The sequence below is a fragment of the Diceros bicornis genome, chromosome 24 (assembly GCF_020826845.1).
Source record: "Diceros bicornis minor isolate mBicDic1 chromosome 24, mDicBic1.mat.cur, whole genome shotgun sequence".
Classification (NCBI taxonomy): Eukaryota; Metazoa; Chordata; class Mammalia; order Perissodactyla; family Rhinocerotidae; genus Diceros; species Diceros bicornis.
In genome coordinates this window covers 25,939,611-25,961,662 of record NC_080763.1, presented here as the reverse complement: position 1 = coordinate 25,961,662, position 22,052 = coordinate 25,939,611, and the positions used below count along the sequence as shown (strand labels likewise).

Sequence of the window (22,052 nt, the reverse complement as noted above, 5' to 3'; positions counted from 1 at the left end):
GCCCCAGCTGCCATTTCTTAGAGAGGTGGGGTCAGCGGAAATTCTGTTAGGTTCAAAAGAGGCACTGGGAGGTGGAGGGTAGAAGGAAGAAAGCATACCATCAAGGTCGTCCCAATTTTACATTCTTACTCTGCCCTTCACTGAACTGGAGGAGCTGTATATTCTAAAATCACCCAACAGAACTCTGCCATGAACTTGACGTATGAGCTTGGGTAGGTCTCTCAATCCTTTTGGGTCACTGGTCTCTATAATCGACATAGGACATTTTGACCCTGACATTTTGACTCCTCCAGGATGTCTTGCCTGCTAAAAAAAATTTTAAAACATCAGGAAAGAGGCTGAATTTAGTTATGGAAAGAAGACATGGCTCTTTGAAGTACAAAAATTGACCTGGAAAAACATTAGACCTGTCAGAAAAAAATCAACACAGAATGGAACTGACAGCAGCTAAAAATGCACATGGTAAAATATGTTATTGACTGAAAAATTGAAGGAAGAATCAAACATTCTTGACAAAATTTAGACCAGCAAATCTGACGTGAGAAAATTGAATGTGGTAGAAATAATGACCACAAAAGGACGTTCACAATGGTAGAAACTATACAGGCACACAAAAAACTTGATAGGCACACAAAAAAATAACCGATCGATGAATCAAATCTCCATTGTAGAAGACACATGCAGCAGAATTGATCTTGTTAAAAATAATTGAGTAAAATAAAAATGAATTGGAAAAATCAGAAATGATTTAACTATGTTGAAGAGAAAATTGATTGAGGAATAATAAGAGCCCCACATCATTTGATTCTAAAAAATACTCCCTTGATAAAAATGTTTCAGTGTTGGTATAATCCTGATTATACCAACATAGAGTTAAAAGGTCTCAGGGTCTAACTGTGTAATCAAAGCATTTTGATAAATGCTAAAGAAAAATAAATTATATGATCTCAGAGGTCCTGTCCAGTTGCAATTTTTTTTTCTGATAAAAGATCAGAATAGAAAGTGAATAAAATCATACAAATACTTTACTCTTAGGAAGAAGATAGCATGGTAACCAGCTATTGCCTGCAACAATGGTTCTCAGACTAATAGCGTTTATTTACCTATAACATATTTAAAGCAATTTTGGAAACTAATATAGGCTAATCATATTTTTATTTTGACAAGAAAGAACAAAAACTCAAAATTGACACTTTGTATTATCTTATTTTCTTAAAAAGAAAAGGCATTTTAACACTCGAAAAATAAAAGGGCATAATCTCAGAATTAAAAAAAAAAAAAAATTGGGGGCCGCCCCATGGCCTAGTGGTTAAGTTTGGCACCCTCCACTTTGGCGGCTCAGGTTTAGTTCCCAGGCGTGGACCTACACCACTTGTCGGCGGCCATGCTGTGGTGGTGACCTACATACAAAATAGAGGAAGATTGGCACAGATGTTAGCTCAGGGCAAATCTTCCTCAGCAAAAAAATAAAAATTAAAAAATTGAATGTGACTTTACAGTAAACTTTCTACATTATGTTTTTTGTTTTGTTTTGTTTTCTTGAAGAATGGTAAAGCTTCATTCTAGCCCCTTTGTAATGTGTCTGCTGTTCTGCCAGGTGGAGGGTAGATGGAGAGTCTCTCTGTGTTTCAGTCTCCTCATCCGTACAATGGAGATAAAAGGTAGCATAGTAAATGTTCAATAACTGTTCACCTGAAACCTAGGAAGCATAGGCCATTTAGGATCAAGCTGATTCCCAGCCTCAGATTGTACCCCTACTCCTCCATGCTGAGACTTCTTTAAGACATTCTGGAATATAAATGGCCCTGGTAACAATAGCTGAAAAGCGTGGACTGATCAGGGCAACCCCCTCTTCCTCTTCATGTACCAGGAAAACACACGTGGCAGGTGGGAGGAACTGGGAGGGCAGGACTGAGAATGTAAGCTCTGGGAAGAAAGGGTAGCTAGTTGGAAGTGCTCAAGCTGATCTCTGGGCTGTGGTTGGGACTCATGCAGTGTGACTATTTGAGGAACAAGTCTCTTTAGGCTGGCAGAAATGACACTCAATGTGGCTTTCTTGTTCCAGCAGCCTTTCATCTTTACTTTCTCCACAAAAGAACTTCCTCTAGACAGAAATTCTACTCCCAAATCCTCACCTCTAGGATTGTAAACTCTGGATGGAGATGTCCATGTGTATGCACACTTACCAGACAAGATCAGCTGTCCTCATTCTATCACACTGATGGCTTCTCTTTCCCCATCCCCAGACAGTCCTTCCTCCATCCATCCATCCATCCATCCATCCATCCATCCATCCATCCACCATCCATCCATCCATATTGGATCCATCCATCAACCATATTCCAAGCAAATACATAGAAGTAAAAGACAAGTTTCCTGCCAAGGATATTAGACTAATCAATCTTGTTCTTAGGCCAAGCAAGTGACAATGAACATGTGCAGCCCCTCTCCATTGCTTTCTCCCTGCTCCTTCTCATCTTTAGATGTCACCTCCTCAGAGGGGTCTCCCTGACCAATCTTTTTCTCATTGGATCTCCCCTCACCCTGTTCTTTCCATCTGTAGCACTCATCACAATTATAATTATACACTTATTGGTCTATGTTTTCCATAGCTACATTTTCCTCTAATTTGTAAGATCCAGGAAGACAGGCATCACAGCTGTTTTGACCACCACAGATTGTGCTTGGCAATCAATGTTCTTTTGAATCAATCCATTCTCTCAAGCTGCATATCTTTTCTCAGCATGATATAGGGGAATGGATGCTAGACTGGGAGTTAGAATCCCTGGGCTCCACTCCTAGTCCCCCAGCCTCTTGCTAGCTGAGTGGCCTATTGTAAGTCACCTTGTCTCTCTAGGTCACAGTTTCATAAAAGGAAGAGGTTGGACTGTGATGCTCGAGAGGGCGGAGGGGTAATGAAATGTATGTATTGGGGGAACAGATATGTAAATTGAAACCATATTTATTTTACAATTTAATACAAGCAAAAGATTGCCACCAAAGCTTGACAAAAAGCCTATTGGATAGTGGGACTATGCTGGCAACAGACCACCACCAACAACAAAACTACTTGGGGGTCATGGGTTAAAAAAGATTGAGAAAATATGGATTCCAGCTCAAGCAGTCCATGGTTCCAGAGCGATTTCAATTATGGCCCAGGGGATGGAATAAGACACTAAGAACAATAAGTAGGGGGTGCAGGATAGCTTGTATGTTTCTCTTTGTAGAACATGTGTCTGAATCAGGAGCAGAGCAGAGCAAAATCACTCATGTGAAGGAGAGGGAGAAGGTCAGAGAACAGGTCAGTGAAGAGAAGACAAGTGGGGCCCTGCATGCTAGACACACCCAGTCGGGCCAGCAGAGAACAGGGTGGGGTCATCAATGGCCTCTGGAGCCACTGTTCAATGCTAGCCTGAAGAGGGGACAGAGTAAGGTGAGCAAGATTTCAAACTCCAGATCAATCACCCAGGCTTGTTTCTTAGGCAGATAGATTGCTTTCTCTCTTCGACCCCGGTTCCCTCACCTATAAAATCAGGAAAACAAGAGAACCTCCCCGGTAGGGGTGGTTGAGAGAATTAAAGGAAGTCACGTTTGAAAGCACTGAGCCCAGTGCCCGACGTATAGAAAGTGCTGCATGAGAATTAGCTCATCATCATCCTCATTATTAAATTTAGCCAATCAAAATACGCAGGTGATAAATCTTAAGATTTCCAAAAACTTAAAATAGCATCATTGAGGCCATACTCAGTAGCATGACTCGAGCTGGCACCAAGCTAAACTCAGCCCTAAGTCCACTGGCTCCACGTGTGACCCGTGGGCAGCAGACTCAGGCTAGGAGAACCAGCATGAGAAGTGGGTCCAGAAAAAGCCCTGGACCTCCTGTGATTCCTTGGAGTGTCTTAATCACACTTCTGAACTTCAGAGTCTTTTCTCAGCCAGGAGTGAAGAGGGACCCCTGGACCACAGAGACAGCTGTTATGCTCTGCATCTCTTTTCAAAGCATCCATCACTTGATGACTGCTTGGTTAACTGAGCAGCATGAAAGCACGCCTGTCTGTTCACTCTCTACCCCCAGTGCTTCTCCCGACACACAGTGGGCCCTCAGTATGTGTTTGCTGTTGTACGAGGTGGAAAGAGGTACCTTTCGAATAACATCATCAGGTTTCAGTAAGAGAATTCCTACGAGCATGCATGCTCACGTAGGCTCCATTTCTTGGTTCCCATCACACGGCAGCTGGGCCCCTAACACCTCAATTTCTTCTGCTTAGAAAAATGTTCAAAGACGTTCCCCCTCCTCCCTAGGCTCCCCATTCTGACTTACGCTGGATAAGCAACTTCAGATTGCTGAACAGCAATACACAACACAGCTGGGAGAAAATTCCTGTGTCCTGAAATTCCTGGAAAACTGTGATGCACAGCAAAGCATTCGGAGCACGGACACAGCCCCCACTCCCAGGCCTGGAGAGTTGGAGACAGGAGGAAGGTAGCAAGCAGGCAACCGGGACTGAGCCTCAATTTACTTAAGAAAGTATTTGGCTGCCTTTCCAAGCACCCCACCCCTAGGCAGAAATAGAGAAACCACAAGTAATTAATTACCAGCACTGACATCACTGGCTGCTGAGCCAGGGGCTTCCAGCGTCTCCAGGGTGGGGGACCTTGCTCTTTCAGCTCACAGGGACCAGAGTGAGAGGAATCTCTCCCCCAATCCCAGGAGAAGGTGTATGGCTTTAAGCTGAGCATCAGTGCTGGTACCCCTGAGAGTTCCAGGCCCAACTCCAAGGAAAACGTAGCCAAGGCACTTCACATTTAACTCTCATGGTCTCAAAGAAAAGCAGAGTACAGATCAGAACGCCACCTTGCTGATCTTGGGCAAGTCACTTCATTTCTCTGCGTTTGTTTCTTTCAGATCTTTGGGTCCTTGATTCCCATGGGATTCTGATGTTCTAGGATCCAGAAACTCCGTCATGAGCAGAACATCCAAAACCCTCAGGTTCATCATCGATATATAAGACTTAAGTTCATCATCGATATACTAATTTGTAGAAATTTTCTCAAATGGTCAGACCTCACTAAATTGAAGGTAGAAGAAACACCAATCTGAACAGTTTTTGAAACTAAACTACATAATTTTTCAACGGCATTTTACTACTTTCTAATGCAGGCCCCAACTTCAACCAGGTTAAGGAGGCGTACTCTTTCATTTATTGACCAGTGAAGAATTTTAAGGAATTTTTCTTTGTTCTAGTTTCCTTCTACATCTCTGGTCATCTGCTTTAAACTATCTCATGGACTCCTTTTCCTCTTCTATCCTAAATATTAAGGTTCTCAAAAGTCCTGAGGTTAGCCTTCTTTGCCTCTCATCTGCCTGGACAACCTCACTCCTTGCCTGGACAACCTCATCCATGGCAAGCCTTCCCTCACCCCCTACAAAAACAACCCTGATAACTGTGCCCAGCCCTGTTCTCCTTCCTAGCACAACCTTTGCGCCCATCTGCCTCTGGGAGCAGATGTCCTACAGGTTCTGAAAAGGACATAGGATATGGACACATCAAAATTTATTAGTACCCCTCTCTCGCCTTCACTCCAAATCTGGTCCTCCCACTGACTTTCCTGTCCCCGTTATACCTACAACCAGAGCAGCATGTTATCAAAACTCCTCCTTCCCCTTTTCAATGGATAATCAATAATAGTAATAGCGGCTAACATTCACTGAATGCTTACTATGTGCCAAGCATCGTTCTAAACACGCTACATACACTGTCTCATTTAAACCTCACAGCAGCCCTAAATGGTGGGCACTATTAACATGATGAAATTGAAACACAGAGAAGTTAAGTCCTTTGCCCAAGTTTGCACAGCTGTGCGTGTCAGAGCAGGCAGCCTGAGTCCAAAACCACTAAAGGTCATGGCCTTTCCAATTCCTAAGTTTCTCTCCTTAACATCTCTGCAGTCGGCCCTTCTTCCGTCACTGTTCCCCTTTCTCTCATAGAGATCACACAATAGCCTCGACCTGGCTTCCCTGCTTTAAGCCTTCTAGTCACCAGCGAACCCATCATGCAAACTGCCCCTGGAGCCATCTTTCTAAAATTCAAATCTGACAGTCACTACTCAACTGAAAAACTTCCAATGGCTCCCAATTGCTGGAAAAAATAATGTCCAAAATCCTTACATAGCATTTAAGATCCACCCTGCCTAACTCCTTCTCTTCTTAACCCCCATGGGCCTCAATCCTTCCTTCCAGCCACAATAACTACTGAAAACTACTGGAAACAGCATCCTGCTGTTTCAGAGGGCTGCCCTGAATGCCCCTTCCTCCCAGTCTACCAAATAAAGCTTCCAAGTCTGGCCCAAGAGTTTCCGCTGTGAAATTTCCTCCAACCTGACCCCTAGCCCAAGCAGGGTGGAACACTCCCTTTTGAGCTACTCTACAAACATTCTACCTAATATTTTAACAGCTCTAATGTGTATTACACCTCTTTGCCTGAGAGGCTTCCCAACTAGATCACAGGCTCCTCAAGGGCAGGGACCACATTGGTACAGGACAAGCTCTCGCTCTGTGAATGTCAGAAGAATCAACTTATTCCAATAAACAGATGGCCTATGCCAACAAATAGATGATTATACAGCAAGGACTGCTTTGCAAATGCTTGAAGATACTTCAAAGACTTTGTTCTCTTACATAATCCCAAGCTCCCCCAGCAAATACCATGATTTTTATTCTGAAAGAAGCCTGAGATACTAATTCCAAACAGTGAGGCCTCCACAGGAGGGAGGTGCGACCAGACCACCTTCCCATGGGGCCCTCCAAAACCACCTGGCCAGGTCAACCAAGACCACCACACACAGGGTGAGGACAGAGGAGAGGAACTCAACACAGAGACCACTGGCATCAGGAACAATTTTGGCATCAGCCTCCACCTGAAAGCCACAAGCCCCAGGGGTGAGAAATTGTAACAGGAAGCCCAGAGTAACCATAATTAAAGAGAGATAAATGTAGACTTGAGTGGCCTCCAAACTCTTCTGACCAAACTCCCCATTAGAGAAAATAATTTTACTATGTTCTCCCAATAGATGTATATTTATAAATAATTTGCATATAAGTTAACCATATGTTTTATTGTTTCCTTCCTATGTCCCCAAAGAATGGCCTTGCATGTGTCCCCTTTTGAAGGACATTTGATCTTCCCACCCCCACGAAAGGCAGAGGATGTACATGACCAAACCAGCAGTAAGGCTGCTGAGATCCCCAGAACCATGGAGTCCTTGGTTTGAAGGCACATACACACCAGCGCACACTCGTGACAAGTGCCACTCCAGCACCTGCTGCGCCCCTTCCAGTGACAGGGCTCAGCAACTACGTATTCCATGGTCCAACAGCTCTAAGCATCAGAATTCTTCGTCTGTAGCTCTGATCCCTTCAAGTGTCCTGCCCAGTATCCACTCCCTCCTCCACACGGCAGCTCTTCCGATATCCGAGGACAACAATCCTGTTCCCAGAGAGCCTTGTCTTCTCCAGGGAATCCACACAAGCTAATGCGGGCTCTCCATCTCCAGTGACAACAACATGCCTGTCTCAAACAGCCATTCCACAAGCATTTTCATGGTCCCAGGCTGGCTGCTGGCTATAATTGTTACAGGAAACCATTGGTTTGTAAACAACAGAAAAAGTCTTTCCAGTCCATCCTCAACTAGATCAAACCAAGTGGAACGTGTATGGGCTTGACAGATTCAATGAAAACTTCCCCACAGTTAAGACACCACTTTTCCCATTAAAAGAGAAAAGGCACTTCCAGGGGTGGCCCATGCCACTGTGGTCCAAGTCATATCTGACTTCATTGATTAAATGATTAAGCAGACGCTATTGTGCTCACATTCCTTGGAACCTGCATCCATCCATCACACGTTAGGGAGCACATGCACACACATACATGAACACAGACACGTGTATGCATACAAAACATGAATGCACTCACATACAGACACAGTGTGCTTTATTACAGCAATAAACATTTATTGAGCACCTGCTTTTTGTTAGATATCAGAGATGTGGCATTTAGCACACAAGCCTGTATGTTCAGTAATTAACAAAGGGAAACAGAGTCCCACCTTGGTTTCATGTCTTGTAGTTCTCAAAGAGAGCATCTCCTCACATACACTCCTGCAATAGGAATCAGGAAAGCCAGCTGAGCTATTGCAACTTGCATTAAGGATGTGAAAGCCAAAGGGAGCCAAGAGACACATTAAAACATAGCCACTGGTTATATATTCTACACGGGGAAAAAAAATAGCCCCAATCTGCATTAACACAAGGCTGAAAACTCAACATCAGGATGAAAAAACAGCAAAGTTTCTACAGCGACTAAAACCCAACCATCTTCTTCCCACGTGACTGTGTGAGATGGTCACGCCCATTTCCCAGCACATGCATGGGGTCCCGGGAGCCTGGCTGCACAATGGGACTACAGAGTGGAAGTCGGTGACTCTGGGTACATTTCAATGCTTGGACTCCAAATGATGTCTGTGGGTTTTGCCCTTAAAAGTAAACTATTTTAAACCACAAAATTATGAGATGAGTTCTCCTTTCTTTGCTGCCACGTCAGGAAAATGACTGTCAATGGGGAGGTGGCCGAGAGCCAAGACTAGCCCCAGGCTCTCTAGGGTGCGGGAGGGAACTTACTTGGCAGGTTTCCAGTCTATGCCAACGTGGGAGCAACGTCTTCTAGCCCTGCCTAATCCCTCTTCCTAGGAGACTTCTGCCCAACAGTGCCAAAAAAACACGGGATACCCAGGGCAACCTGGTAGAGCAGGAAAGATTTCGGATAGGGCATTTGCTTCCAAGGTGAGTTTCCAGGAGCAGCTACTCAATACTGCTTCCTGTTAGGCTTTTTAGCAAAATCCTGATGTCTGTTGGGGTGTCTGACCTTGGCTGCCAGGATGGCCTTGTCAAGTAAGTCCAATCCAATTCCATTTTCCTCTACTCCATAGCATTCTAGAACTTCTCATCTTATTGCTGAGCCATTAGAGATTTCCAGAGGGCTCCTTGGAAATTCAGAGATACTGAAAAGCTAGCTGGCTATGGAGGAAGATGGACATTTCAGGGAGATGAAATGAAGCACAGATAATAGAGCCAGAGATGGGGCTAACCGTGAATCTTTCAGAGTGTAAGCTCCCCAGGAACAAAATGACTGGAGTATGAGTCACCTGCTTACATCAGAATCTCCTCCCACATCACTCCCTCCCACATTGTTTAAGATTAATCACAAGCAGTTAATTCTAAATTACTCAGCCGTGCGTATACTGCTAGTGCTATATTGGAGAATCTCTTATGAATTTTACCTTGACACGTGGGTTAATTCCTGCAAAGCATCATCCAGAAATGTTATAACCCACCCATCCCCCTCACCCACAAGGCTCACCGCAAAGGTCAGATTGCTTTAATTTGAATGAGGACCAGTGAAGAAGTGGCCAGGAAGCCGAGTTTGGCCTGACATAGGACTAGCTCCCTGATAGCAGTGATCAGAAATATATTAGGCTGCCTTAAAAAGTGCTGAGCCCTCATCATTGCAGTTTAATAGAGCGTTTTGGGGAGGGGAAAGAGAAGGAATGTCTTATACAGTGGAGAAGAGGATGGGAAATGAGTAGTTAGACCCAATGACCTTTAAAATCCCCTCCAAACTTATTATCCCATGATTCTTCACAATGTGCCTTGGTTTCCAGTGCATCACACTGGGCAAAGCCACGATTAGAAGACAATATAAATGTCTTACTGTCCTCTACATGGGTCATGGGATCTGTACTTCAACCCTCACAAGAGAGTTCTCCTGTGCACCACAGTCCCCCCAAATTTCAGTGTATCTCCCTAAAATTAAGAAGGGCCTGACAGCACATTGCCTCAGCCTAAACTCCAGCCTTGTCTTTCCTGACCTAGAACCAGCAAATATACTGTGTGATGCATAGTTTTTCAGGAATCTCATGGGTGAGAGGCTTAATACTCTTCAAATCCACTCTTCCCCATTTCCTTAGCCATCCAAGGCTAACCACGCTGGAGACAGAACCCCTTCCGAAGAGAAAATAAGCCTGAGAGTGAGGAGGAAGGAAGAGATGGTGGGTGTCTGGCGACCTCCCAGCCTCGCCAGCCCTTGCCCACTGTTTGGATCACAGATAAGTGATTTCAGCCTTGCTTGCCCCTTTTTGCAAGTGGGGTACTTGTTTTTATTTGAAAGAAACTTCTTCAGTAAATAAGCTGTACACTCTCTCATTGCACTTTTTTTACTCTCCAGGGGCTACAGGCAACACATTTCCAATCATACCTGGAGGAGGGGTTATGGTATTGTCTGGAATGCACTGCCTGCTAGAGTGGAGACACCAGCCCTAACGTTGCCAACCACCACAGGACTATTGAGACTATGTTCTCGAAGGACTTGACACAAGCCAACAGAACCATTTCAGGAGAACCAGACCAGCAGGTTAGAAGCAAAAACGTCAGGAGAGAGGTGGAGTCTCATGGAGAAACTAGAAGGAAAACCTCCCCAGAATCATTTTCTTCACTGCAGAGATACCGTACTTAAATAAGAGCATAGGTAAAACCGAAAGGATCCTAAATGACTTTCACATCTTAAACCTGGAGCTTCCCATTGCCTACAGCTCATGTCCCTGCCTTTCCTTCATAACTGCACCTCTTTAGGGGCTTGCATACCTTACAAAGCACAGCGTTTTCCCCTTGAAAGAGCTGAAAGGTCTCACAGTTTCTAGACCACATGCAAAGTAAGTTTCATCACAGAGTAAATGTGGGTAGTTTGGCTGGATAGTGACGAGATCAATTTGGTTTTTTTGTTGTTTTTTGCTGTTGTTTTGGGTTTTTTTGTGAGGAAGATTAGCCCTGAGCTAACATCCGTTGCCAACTCTCCTCTTTTTGCTGAGGAAGATCGGCCCTGGGCTAACATCCATGCCCATCTTCCTCTACTTTATATGGGACGCCACCACAGCATGGCTTGATAAGCGGTGCATCGGTGTGCACCCGGGATCCGAACCTGCAAACTCCAGGCCGCCAAAGCAGAGCACGCGAACTTCACTGGTACACCACCGGGCCAGCCCCGAGATCAATTTGTTTTTAAAAATTGTGGTTCCGGTTCCTAGGTATTTAAAAAAAAAAATTTTTTTTAACTTGGGAAAATGCGTTATTTAGGAACGTTGTGGCCAGCAGTGGAGGTTTGAGAGCAGATACAGATGATGACACTTTTAAAGGGGGCCCCATATTGCTTTTAAACAGGTCACCCAAAGACATTGATTTCTGGAAAACAACAGCAGTAATGACAACCCACTGGCACTGTCAGTTCTCAAATAGATCACGGAGACAGGCCTGCAGAGCCACGCTTTGTCCCTCTCCTCTGTCAGCCACAGCCTGTCACCTGTACCACAGCCCCCCAGTGAGCCGCGGCAAACGGAAAATCCCAACTTCAGCTGGGAAAATCCCAGGAGGGGGACCGGGTGCTCCCTCTGTTTAAATATCAGCTTGTTCCTCTAAATCTACAGCAAACATTTCTAAACACTTCCTCGCTTTACCCACTGGATATCCTAGGCGTCTCCCCCTTCCACTATGCCTTCCCAAACAACATTCTCATATGTCCTTCATCCTCCCACTCTCCCTCTCCATGGCTCTTCCTGCCCTGTTGGTTATGAAGTGAAGGAAAATGCATCCGTGATGAAGGGTCGTATGTCATCAGGGAATCACTCATACACCCAGAGTGACATTGCTGTCACGAGACAGCAACAAGTCTTCTTAACAGAGATGGATCCACAGAGGTGCGGCTGGCAGCTGATGATATTGGGGATTTCTTAAGAAAAAAAATTACAAATACAAAATTAGTTATGGGGCCTTGGAAGGAGCCCATGCAAATGAGGACAAATGAAAGGTTTAGTTTCGTGGTAAATCCACCTCTGTAATAATCCCCCTCCTTCGCACACACAAAGGAAAAGAGAAGAATAAACACAGAGAAAGGGAGTTTGGTTTTGTTATCTGCACAGAGAGTCAGAAGGCAGCAGGAGAGCAAGAAGGAGTCTGACAGAGTAATCCAGGGGCTCCATCTTTTACCGCCAAGCCTGGGTGGTGTGCTGGGCACTTCCCGGTACCTGGAAACCAAAGGTAAGTCTGAAGAGGTCACGCTGTCTGGCGATGCTCCATGTGGTGTAGCTGTGCTCCATCTGCCTCGGGTCCCATGGGTCCCATCCCAGGGACTTCATGCCAAATGAGGGTCTTGAGGGTGGGAATTGAACGCTCAGATTCATTCATTTCATTCTCTCATGTTCTTTCTGACTGGGAGGAGTAAGCCTCCTGGGACTGGCCAAGCTGATAACCTCCTGCACCAGGAGTTTGACATTTTGCTTATCTCTGGCATCCAGGGAGGCAATGCTCCATTTCATGATGGAGACACAGGCCATTTGTGTTAATGAAGGGAGCCCAGGAGTGGAAATAAAATGCCATGTTGGGAACCTGGGCTCTCAGGTCCCAGAGACGCCCGCCAAAGGGGCAGCATCAAAGCTTGCCCTCACACCATCTCCCTATGACAAGTTCAATGGCACCTTGGGTCTCCGTCTCCTCACCTATTCAGTGGGATGGTAAGGCGTGCCCTACCTGCCTCATTGGGTTGCTACGGGGGCCAGAACACCATAAGTTGGCAGACAAAGAGCTCCAAACACGGTCCAATGGAAGCAACCATTGTCAGTGACCCCATGCTCTTAGGCAGGGGCAAAATGTCAAAGAAATTAGATTCTATACCCTCCTGAAAACCCCTCCTTTTATCTCTGCCACCTCTCAAATCAGATGAAGGAAAACGGCGGAGGTGGGGGTAACTCAAAGGGAAGATTTCCAACCTTCTGTGAAACCAAATTGACGCACAGTTCCTTCTTATGTGCACCAGGAAACCAGCTGCCCAGAGTCAGAACTTGACCTTTCCCAGAGATGACACTGATGACTTTACACATTTCATCTCATTCCATGCTCTCAACAACTCCATAACGTATGATTTCTTATCCCTGCTTTGCTGCAAGGAAGGATAGCACAGTGGTTATGAATGTGGGCTTTTAAGCCAGACTGCCTAGATACAAACCCACCTTTGCCTCTTATCAGCTGTGTGACCCTGGATAAGTTATTCAACCTCTTGTCCCTCAGCTCCCTTATCTACAAAATGAGAATCATAATAGTGTGTCAAGAGTGGTTGTGAGGGTTATAAGAGCTGATACATGCAAAGCAGTTAATACAGCGCAGGCATGGAGAGAGTGCTCTCTGATGGTTAGCTGCTGCTATTATTATTATTATTATTTATGAGGATCCTGAAGCTTCCAAAACCTTCTCCAAAGACACACAACTTGTAAGTGGACACGCCCAGATTTAAGTCCACATCTTTTTCACTCCAGAAGCCATGCTCTTAACCACTACACTAAACCTTGTGCAAGCTCCAAATTTCTCGCTTCTCAGTTCCCTCATCTGTAAAATGGGCTAGTTGATGATATCAATCACATAGGAGCGTTGTGAGGAGTAGACGAGACAACGCATATAAAGCATTTCTGATGTCAGGCACATGGTAGTGTTCAATAATAGTAACAACAACATCATTATTATTTTTGTCCAAGGAAGGGAACTTGACCTTCAGAGCCCTGCCCCAAAGCCTCTCTCACTCTAGTTCCACCTCTGGGGCCTCCCTGCTCTGGTCTCGCACTGCGGGACCCTTGGCAGCAAGGCAACAGGAGTTGTCAGGGAGGGCACGATAGTCCCATCCCCCAAGCTCAGCCCACACCCCACCTCTTCTGTCCCGTGAAGGAGGGAGAGGACCCAGCTGACGGGCAGTTGCCCCAGGAACTGGAAACCATCTTTCTGGGGCAGCCTGCAAAGGGAGATAGGGGACTTGAAGATAATTAGCCCCCAGCGCTGGGCCTGTGGTGTCTCATTACCAAATGCAAATGCAAGTTCACTTGCCACTCAAGGCTCCTGGCAAAATGCCTGCATGACCCCCAACCCTGCTGAATTTGGACCAAAGCATTACTCAAGGCCCACCCCCTTTGCAGCCTGCAGCTGGCATGCAGGCTCTGCGAAGGGAGAAGGCTGCTCCCACTCCACGGAATGGGGAACAAGGAAGAAGGGTCTTATTTCTTTAAAGGAGGCAGAGATGCTATGGGGGGGGTAGAATTGCTCTTCCCTCGGCAGTTAAAAGAGGGATAATTGGAGCAAGTGGCAGGCGGCTGCTCTGCCATTTAGCATACAGCATACCCAGGAAATCTCACTTGGTAATCAGGAGGAGAGGAGGAAAAAGGAGCAATCAGACCCCTATTCAGGCTCCGTTTAGCGACAGCCCCTGCTGGCTGGCTGGCTAGGCTGATGGAGAGCAGGGCTGGTGGTACCCTGGCGGGGAATCAAGTCTCAGAAGCAGGGGTCCTCCTCTGCGCACGTTTTAAGGCCTTGCTTCTGTGCTAGGGTCTCAATACCAGGGAGAGGGATTCTGCAAGGAGTTAACCTTTACTCTCAGATTACTCATCACTCCCTTGCAGCCCCATTCAGGGGTTGACCCAGACCAGGAACAAAGCCACAGTTACAATTCCAGCAGGATGCACACTGGGGAAGGGGATGGGAGTTGATTGTGCTTTTACACAAGTGCCCAAAACAGAAGGATCCAGTTGGGGAATCACTGGTAATTAACTACAGCATCCAATATCTTTGGCCCTTGGTAAATTCTCAGGAGTAAGCACCTCCTCTTGGAGTCCTAGTTCCATCCTAGTTCTGGCTTTGAGATATGGGGGAAGAGTCACAGAATTCTCAATAAAAAGAAAAGTAATTGAAATTCACTTTCAGGAAGGCATCCCAAGGCCACACAGATGTGTTGAACCATCAATCAAATCCACCTGAGTAGGATGTCAGCTTTCGCCAGCAAGAGGGATGGGGAACAGGAGGCTAGTGGGCACCACACAACAGTGTGCTTGTAATCAGGCTCTGGCCTCTGTCACCAACACCCAACACTGTACTTCACTGTAGGATCCCAAGACCTGAGACTCAAGACAAGCAGCTTCCAGTCTGGGCACCTGCCCAAGTCAGCAGGAAAAGACAGCAGACAACAGACCAACTTTCTTTTTTTTGCCGACTGAATAGTACCTGATGCCTCTTCACTAAATTAACCTAAAAACGTGGACACAAATGATATGTGACATAGGTAGGAGATCTCATGTAATGAGATTTGGGAGTAGAGATCAATCTATGAAGACTTCTCCATCTTTCCCTGGCCCCACCCCACCTGCAACAGGCTGACTTCATCCTAAATGAACTCTTCAGGGAGACTGTACTGAAATTTATACACCTTGAGAGACAATCAATTCTTCCCTATGATCATAAGATTATTAAGATATTCAGTACGTGCACATTCATAACTAAGAATGGTTTAAAAATAAACAATCAAGTTTAAACTCGTTTCAAGGTAATGACAAACTCTCAATGACCCATGAGGGGACTGCTCTCTAGAGGGAGCTCAGGACACCTCCTCACTGCCCAGTGAGCTTAAGGCTGCCCATAGCAGGACAGACTGGGCTTAACAGAAAGCCAGGTGGATATGCTGTGCTGTAGCTTGACTATATTCCAAACCAGATATGCATAACTGTAAAATCATTTTGAATTATCTGCACTTCTTCTGTCCTTGAAGACTATGATTGAAAAATCAAGATTAAATGTCAACATGAACAAGTCTGAAGTTGAGCACCAAAACATTTTATTTATAAACACCACACCTAGAAGTAAAAATCTGGGACCTCTTCTCCCTCCATCATGTGCCAGAATGTTCAATGTGACCATTAATTGGGCTGGAAGTCTTGAGATGAAGTTCTCCCATGTAGGTTGTGCGGAGTTCAGTCTGCAGCCAGAGCTACTAGCCTTTCACCCCATGAAAGAGAAGATACTACATACATAACTCTTACCCCTAGGCCCAGCTCTCCCATAGCAACTATCTCTGGTGTCTTCTGGGTCTTACCTAGAGATGATACCCACCGGGGTATCAAAATAGCCCAAAGCACATAAGAGATGGGCCCATCTGTGCATTCTTCCTGGAGTGCAGCATGGAGACATTTTGGAGCCACCAAAGCATGGGAAGTCAGACAGGCCAAGCAAACATCAACACCACCAGCATGCTAGAAGCTAATGGACTGTAGAGAGTGCTTCTAACAGACCCTGACCACATCCATCTGAAGCTGCAGGAGCCTTCCCAGCTCTTCCTGCTCTTGAACTGCTAAAGCATGAAGTACAAAATGGATCTTCCACACCATGTGCAAGCCCTCACACAGCCAAGTGACAGGGCCCATCCTGCAAATTGGGACAATCAGATGCCTGGTACACAGGACCAACTGCTGTGAATAATTCCCTTCGTTTACATGTGCAATTTAAAGCGGGGGAGGGAGGAGGGAATGGATGCCTCCTCACTACCCACTTCACCACATTATCTTTAGGAAAATGGGTAGGCATTTGTTTAAGCTGTTTATCTTGTTTTATGTGGATCTGCTTGACACTTAGCAGCTGCTGTGATGTTTTCCCCCCTATTATTTTACAGGTGAGTTTTTCCTGCTTACTTTCTAAAAATTAACTATGTGTGGAGAGAATATACATTTTCTAAAAGCCTGCGATGCATTTTTGTGATTGAGTAGACATGATGACAATTACCAGGATCAATAGGCTCCAAGTTACCAATGGTAAATTCTGAGACCTCCCCGAACATCCACCCTCACCTCAGCCTTTGCGCTGCTCTGTTCCCATCCAACCAGGTGTCACTGTTACTACAGAGCTTATTTACTCTATTTACTCATGAGGAGAATAAATGAGCTATGCTGTGTGTTTGCCTTCTACAGATAGAGGTATCAATCCCTCACCATGAGGTGATTTGAACCCTGTAGAAAGAATTATTATTAAAATATACATATTGCATTTAATTATTAAAAAACATTGACCATCTATAATCTGCTCCAAAGAAATTCTGCTGGCGACCTGAAACACACACACAAAACACAAAACACAACCAAAAAAAAAAAAAGGAGAGAAAAGACAAATTGTATACACAGACAGTATAGAGATTCTTCCTGCCGAAAAGTGCTGATCCAGACCTGCCCAGAGGAAATGAGTTCTTTTTAAACACAAAAAATGCAATCAGAAATAATCAGCAAGTTAACAACACACTTGCAAACACCCTGGTCCCTCGAAAGGAAGAATGCCAGATTTCAATGCAAGTTCTGAGAACAGAACAGATCCTTTGGGCAAATGAGAAAACAAGTGATCATGTCAGCGTCTTCAGGCAGAACTTTCTCCAAAGCCAAGAAGCATTGGAACAGCAGTCAGCTCCAGAAAGCACCTGCTGGTGAGTGGCATTTCAAACCACACTTCCAAAGTGGCTTTGTTGGTTGGGGTGGCCTCTGCCTCGCTTCCCCATCCCTTTTTCCAATGGGTTCAGTGGGGAAAAATAGAAACCAGAAAAGGACAACATGCATGTCTGGCATCGCGCTCTCCTGCAGCCCACCTACAGGAAGGGAGATGCCATCCCAACCCAGTAGCCCGTACGTGACTTGCAAGGAGGCCTCCAACAAGACCCCAAAGTGTCCTAGTCTCCAGCAGGTATCACCTGTGAAATAAACTTTGTTTTGATTTAAAAAAAACTTTTTTTAAACAGCTCCTAGTAGCTAACCTTTACGTCAACTACAACCTGCTTTAGGGGATGGGCTGTTCTGGGAAATTTTGAGGAACACCTGCAGATACTATTTGGAATTACAAATCTCAAGGCAGTGGGGCCTCACCTGAATGAAGAGATCCTGGGAGTCGGTGCTAAGACATTTACCTGGCCCCACCTACCTGACCTCCCTCTACCTGTTGGTTCTCAATCTTGGCTGCACAATGGAATCATCTGGGGAGCTTTAAACTATACAGATGCTTGGACCCCACCCCCAGAGATTCTGATTGAATTGGTCTGGGGGTGTGGTCTGATAGTATTTTAATTCCCCCAGGGGAGCCTAATGTGCAGCCAAGGCTGAGAACCACTATTGTGCCCATACCATTCCCACCACCTCCATGAAGAGACCAGCATGGGATGGCAGCACAAACATCTCTAAAAGAAACCAGGGCTTACCTCAAAAAGGATAGGAGGGAATGTAACTTCCTTGCCTCTTCCTCATCCTCATCCCAACCTCCCAGCACACATACCCGTAATGCCAGTTCTCACACACTTGGTCACTTCAATGGTTCCTCCTACTGAATCTAGGCCTTTAGGAAGCCCGGGAGTCCAGGAATCTGGATTTTAAGTATTTTTCAAAGTATAGTCTGGGCCACTTCTTTCAGATCTAATCCCAAACCGTCAGAATTTGGTGAATAAGGTGAGGACAGCCTAAGCCCTAGGGTCCCTCCTTCCCTCTCCCTGGGAAGTTGGAGTTGAACTTGGGAGGTTCTCCAAGGCTATGCTGAGTGTTGCCTGCTCCCTCGGGGGCTTGGCTAGACGAGGCTCCTGTCAGTCTCTGTGCCTTCCTGTACCATTCTCAGTACATGGAGAGGAGAGGACAGGAAAGAGGAACTTCATATGAAAAATCCTAGTGCTAGAACAAGGACATGAGAAGGCCCATTCCCAGATGCCTCGTCCACCCTCTAGACGCCTCCCAGAAGACCATGGGACTGTGGAAGGAGGGGAACAGCTGCAGGGCTGGGTTTACAGAGGGGCCAAGCATGGACCTACAATCTATCCACCCTCATTCTTCTTTGCACAAGCATTCCTTATGTTGGGGATTATAAAGAGGAAGTGATGGAGAGTTTCCCATCTATCCCCAAAGGTCCAATTCTCAAGGGATCAGGAGGGACAGAGATAGCCACTTTGCCCATTTCTATCTGATTTCTTGCCCTGTGCTGATCCTGCTAAGCTGTGCTACGGTAGAAGGCAGTGGGTGGGGGCAGATTCTGCCATCTACTCCACCTAGCCCTTTGAGTACAGCCAAACATTTGAGTAAGGAGCTCATGGTTGAGTAGGCAGGATTCTCTTCCTGCTGAGATCTGATGGATTTTCCATTGAGAGCAAGCAAAGGATTTCCACCACCTCCTCAGGGAAAGGGACCCAGTTATCTAACATGCAGCTAACGGTACACTTCAATGATGGAGCTGGTTTCTATCAGGGGTCTTAGCCCTCACCCAACCCAGGAGGTGGGTCTCTAGCAATAGAGGGATAGGGAAGAGGGCCTTACCTTCTGAGCAGAGCTTGCCACCATAGCCAGTGGTAGAACAGTCACAGGTGGGGTGGCCATCCAGGAGAAAGCAGATTCCACCATTTTCGCAGGGACCCTCACCGCAGGGTCCCTCAGCATCCAACTGGACGCCCTGGCTCCCCAGAAGCTGAGGCTCTGAGTTGCCATACTTGAGATCCAGGATTAATCCCTTGAAGCCAGGCATGGCCTGTACTCCGTCGAGGGTCAGGGCAGAAGGTCGGATGTCCGTGGGGACTCCGCCGAGGAACAAATCACTGACCACATCCATGTAGGGCCGCTGGGGCTGCAGCTCCCCGGACTGGCCCTCGCCATCAAGCACCAGCACCGTACGCAGGCGGTCGCGGCTCACCATGAGGAAGTGCCAGCTGCTGTCGTTCACCTGTTTGTTAGACAGCACGTGGGTCTCGGCACAGTCCATGCTAAAGCGGAGCTGCACACGGCCATCCACCAGGGAGAGACAGAGGAAGTCACAGACGCCGCCATCATCCAGGTAGAGGAGCAGCCCCGTGGAGACGTTGGTCTTGAACTGGAAACTGAGGTCGCTGCGTGTGCTGGCATCCCAGCGGAGGTAGCGGGCCCACTGGTTGGGGAGGCCCATGAACTCCAGGCCCAGGCAGAGCCCCAGCAGAGACCCCAGCAGGATGCTCACCTTCAGAGTGAAGAAAACCGAGTGCATGGTGTAGCTCATCATGGCTGCCGGGACGGATCCCGGAGGAGTAGACAGGAAGGGAACAGCCCTCAGGGGACGATCCCCCTTTGCAGCAGAAGGGAGAGAGGAAGAGGAGACAGGTGGGGACACAGAGAGCACACGAGAGGAAGGAGGCAAACACACAAATATCGAGAGGGTGAGGAAGAGGAAAATGAACAAGACAGCCCCAGTGGACACACGAGGAAGAATTCAATCAAGAGGCAGAGGGAGAAGACCGGGCAGCAGAAGAGGAGGAAGATCAGGTGGGGAAGTGAGGGCCTGGAGTGAGGAGCAAAGTGTCTTTCTCCAAGAAAAGATCTCAGCTATCCATGAGGATCCGGAGGCCTTGATTCGTGGAGGAGAGGGTGCGTGGCGCTGGGAGCCTTCAGCAATGTGCTCCTCCCAAGGGACCCCCAAATGCCCCAGCCAGGGAGGCTGGGGAGAGGGCAGGGCTCGGGGATGCCGCGATGGAGGAGCAGTGAGCGGTGAGGTGAACCAGGTGAAAGGTAGAAACAGGCCAAGGACCAGTCCTGAAGGTCTACCTCCTAGCAACAGGGGGCCGCTGGGAGGGGGGCAGCCGGAAGCTGAGTGCTCAGGCAGAGCAGGGCCCAGGGCAGAGTGGAAGCAGACTCAGGCTTCATGGTGCCAGCCAGAGGCAGTCCTGCCCATAACCTTCCTCCCAGGACTCCAGAGAGAAGACCTGCGGGAAGGGTGAGGGCGAAGAAAAGAGAGAAGGAGAGGAAGGTTAGGGCCACATGTCAGGAAAATATTGCATCCTATTTCACAAACACTGATGGAGTGCTGACTGTGAGCTAGGCTATTCTAGTGATTCCCAGAGCGCTTGGTGCTTCAAACAGGAGACACTGCCTAGGTTATTCCAGAGCCACTGTAGGACCCCAAGCTCAGCTCCTAATGCTTTTTCCCTATGCAAATATAGTATAAAACCCCAAAGCTATGCCAGCACATTTTTACAATATTCATCTCACAGGGTTATGTAGCCAAAATTTCTTTTTAAGTGCTAACATTTTATGCACTCAAATACACACACGTCATTTTAACTTACTTACCTATTAAAAGACATGAAAATGACATTGATTTTTTTTTTTTTTTTTAGATTTCTCCTTTTCAATTTGACAATTCAATGCTTGGGTGTAGGCAGCCTAAGACAGACTCCCACTTTTAAATTTTTGAAAGAAATATTTATAAAAATCAGTGAAAATAAATTAGAAGGTAAGTAATGAGCAAAACAACACTCGTCTCTTACTAAATGTTGGTGAAAAGGTCTTACAGAAAGAAATATGTGCTTTGAGGCTTAAAAAAAAAAGACTGAGTTTGAATCCTAGTTTTGGTATGTGGAACAGTGAGCAAATTTCTTAACCTATATGAGCTTCTATTACCTCGTTGGTAAAGCAGAGGAAAATAGCATCTTTCTAAGGTTGGAGAGAGGATTAAATGAGATCATGTATGGGAAGATCCTAGAATGAGGCTATGTACGTAGTAGGTGATCAATAAATATCAGATTCCTTCCTTTCTTATTTCCAGATAGGAAGGGATGGGAAGAGGGGTTGTTGATGTGTGTCTGTGTATGTGTGAGTGCGTGTATGTCTGTGGAGTGGGGGCAGTAGATAAAAACACAAATACTTTTTTAAAAATTATGAAAACTGCAGAATGGACAACAAATGAATGGTTGAGGGATGCCACAGACGTAGAGCATATTACATGTATTTTATACCAGTTGGAAATGCACCAGCACCCAGTCAAGTGGGTGATCTGGTTTCTGAAGGGAGACGCTGGCCCACCTCGCCAAGTGGAGACTTCTCTATTCACATAAGAGCAATGACTACAATTTCCAAGAGCTGTGCAATTTGCTGCTTATTAACTGGCATATTTGACAACTCACCATGGTCTCTGTCAGACCATTACTGCCCACTATTTTTGTGATGACTCCATTAGCAAGGCTAGTTATTACCCCTGCTTTGAAGAGGAAAATGTTGTTCCTTAACCAGGAACAAACACCTATTCCCACCGAACGAACAACCCCAATTCGTCATAAGGAAAGCATTTGTTCTGTAAAAGGTTTTGTCCATGCAGTGTTTCCCAAAGTGTAGCA

At 46.2% G+C, this 22,052-nt stretch overlaps 1 protein-coding gene across 1 annotated transcript in view; it reads right to left on the bottom strand.

Moving 5' to 3' along the window:
* NRXN3 (neurexin 3) overlaps positions 1 to 19,953 on the bottom strand; it is a 1,476,736-nt gene extending 1,456,783 nt beyond the window's left edge. Inside the window, 1 exon segment of the mRNA XM_058567468.1 lies at positions 19,234 to 19,953. Coding sequence (XP_058423451.1) covers positions 19,234 to 19,945 — 712 coding nt within the window. The 5' untranslated portion in view covers positions 19,946 to 19,953.
* Between the last annotated feature and the right edge of the window lie 2,099 nt (positions 19,954 to 22,052).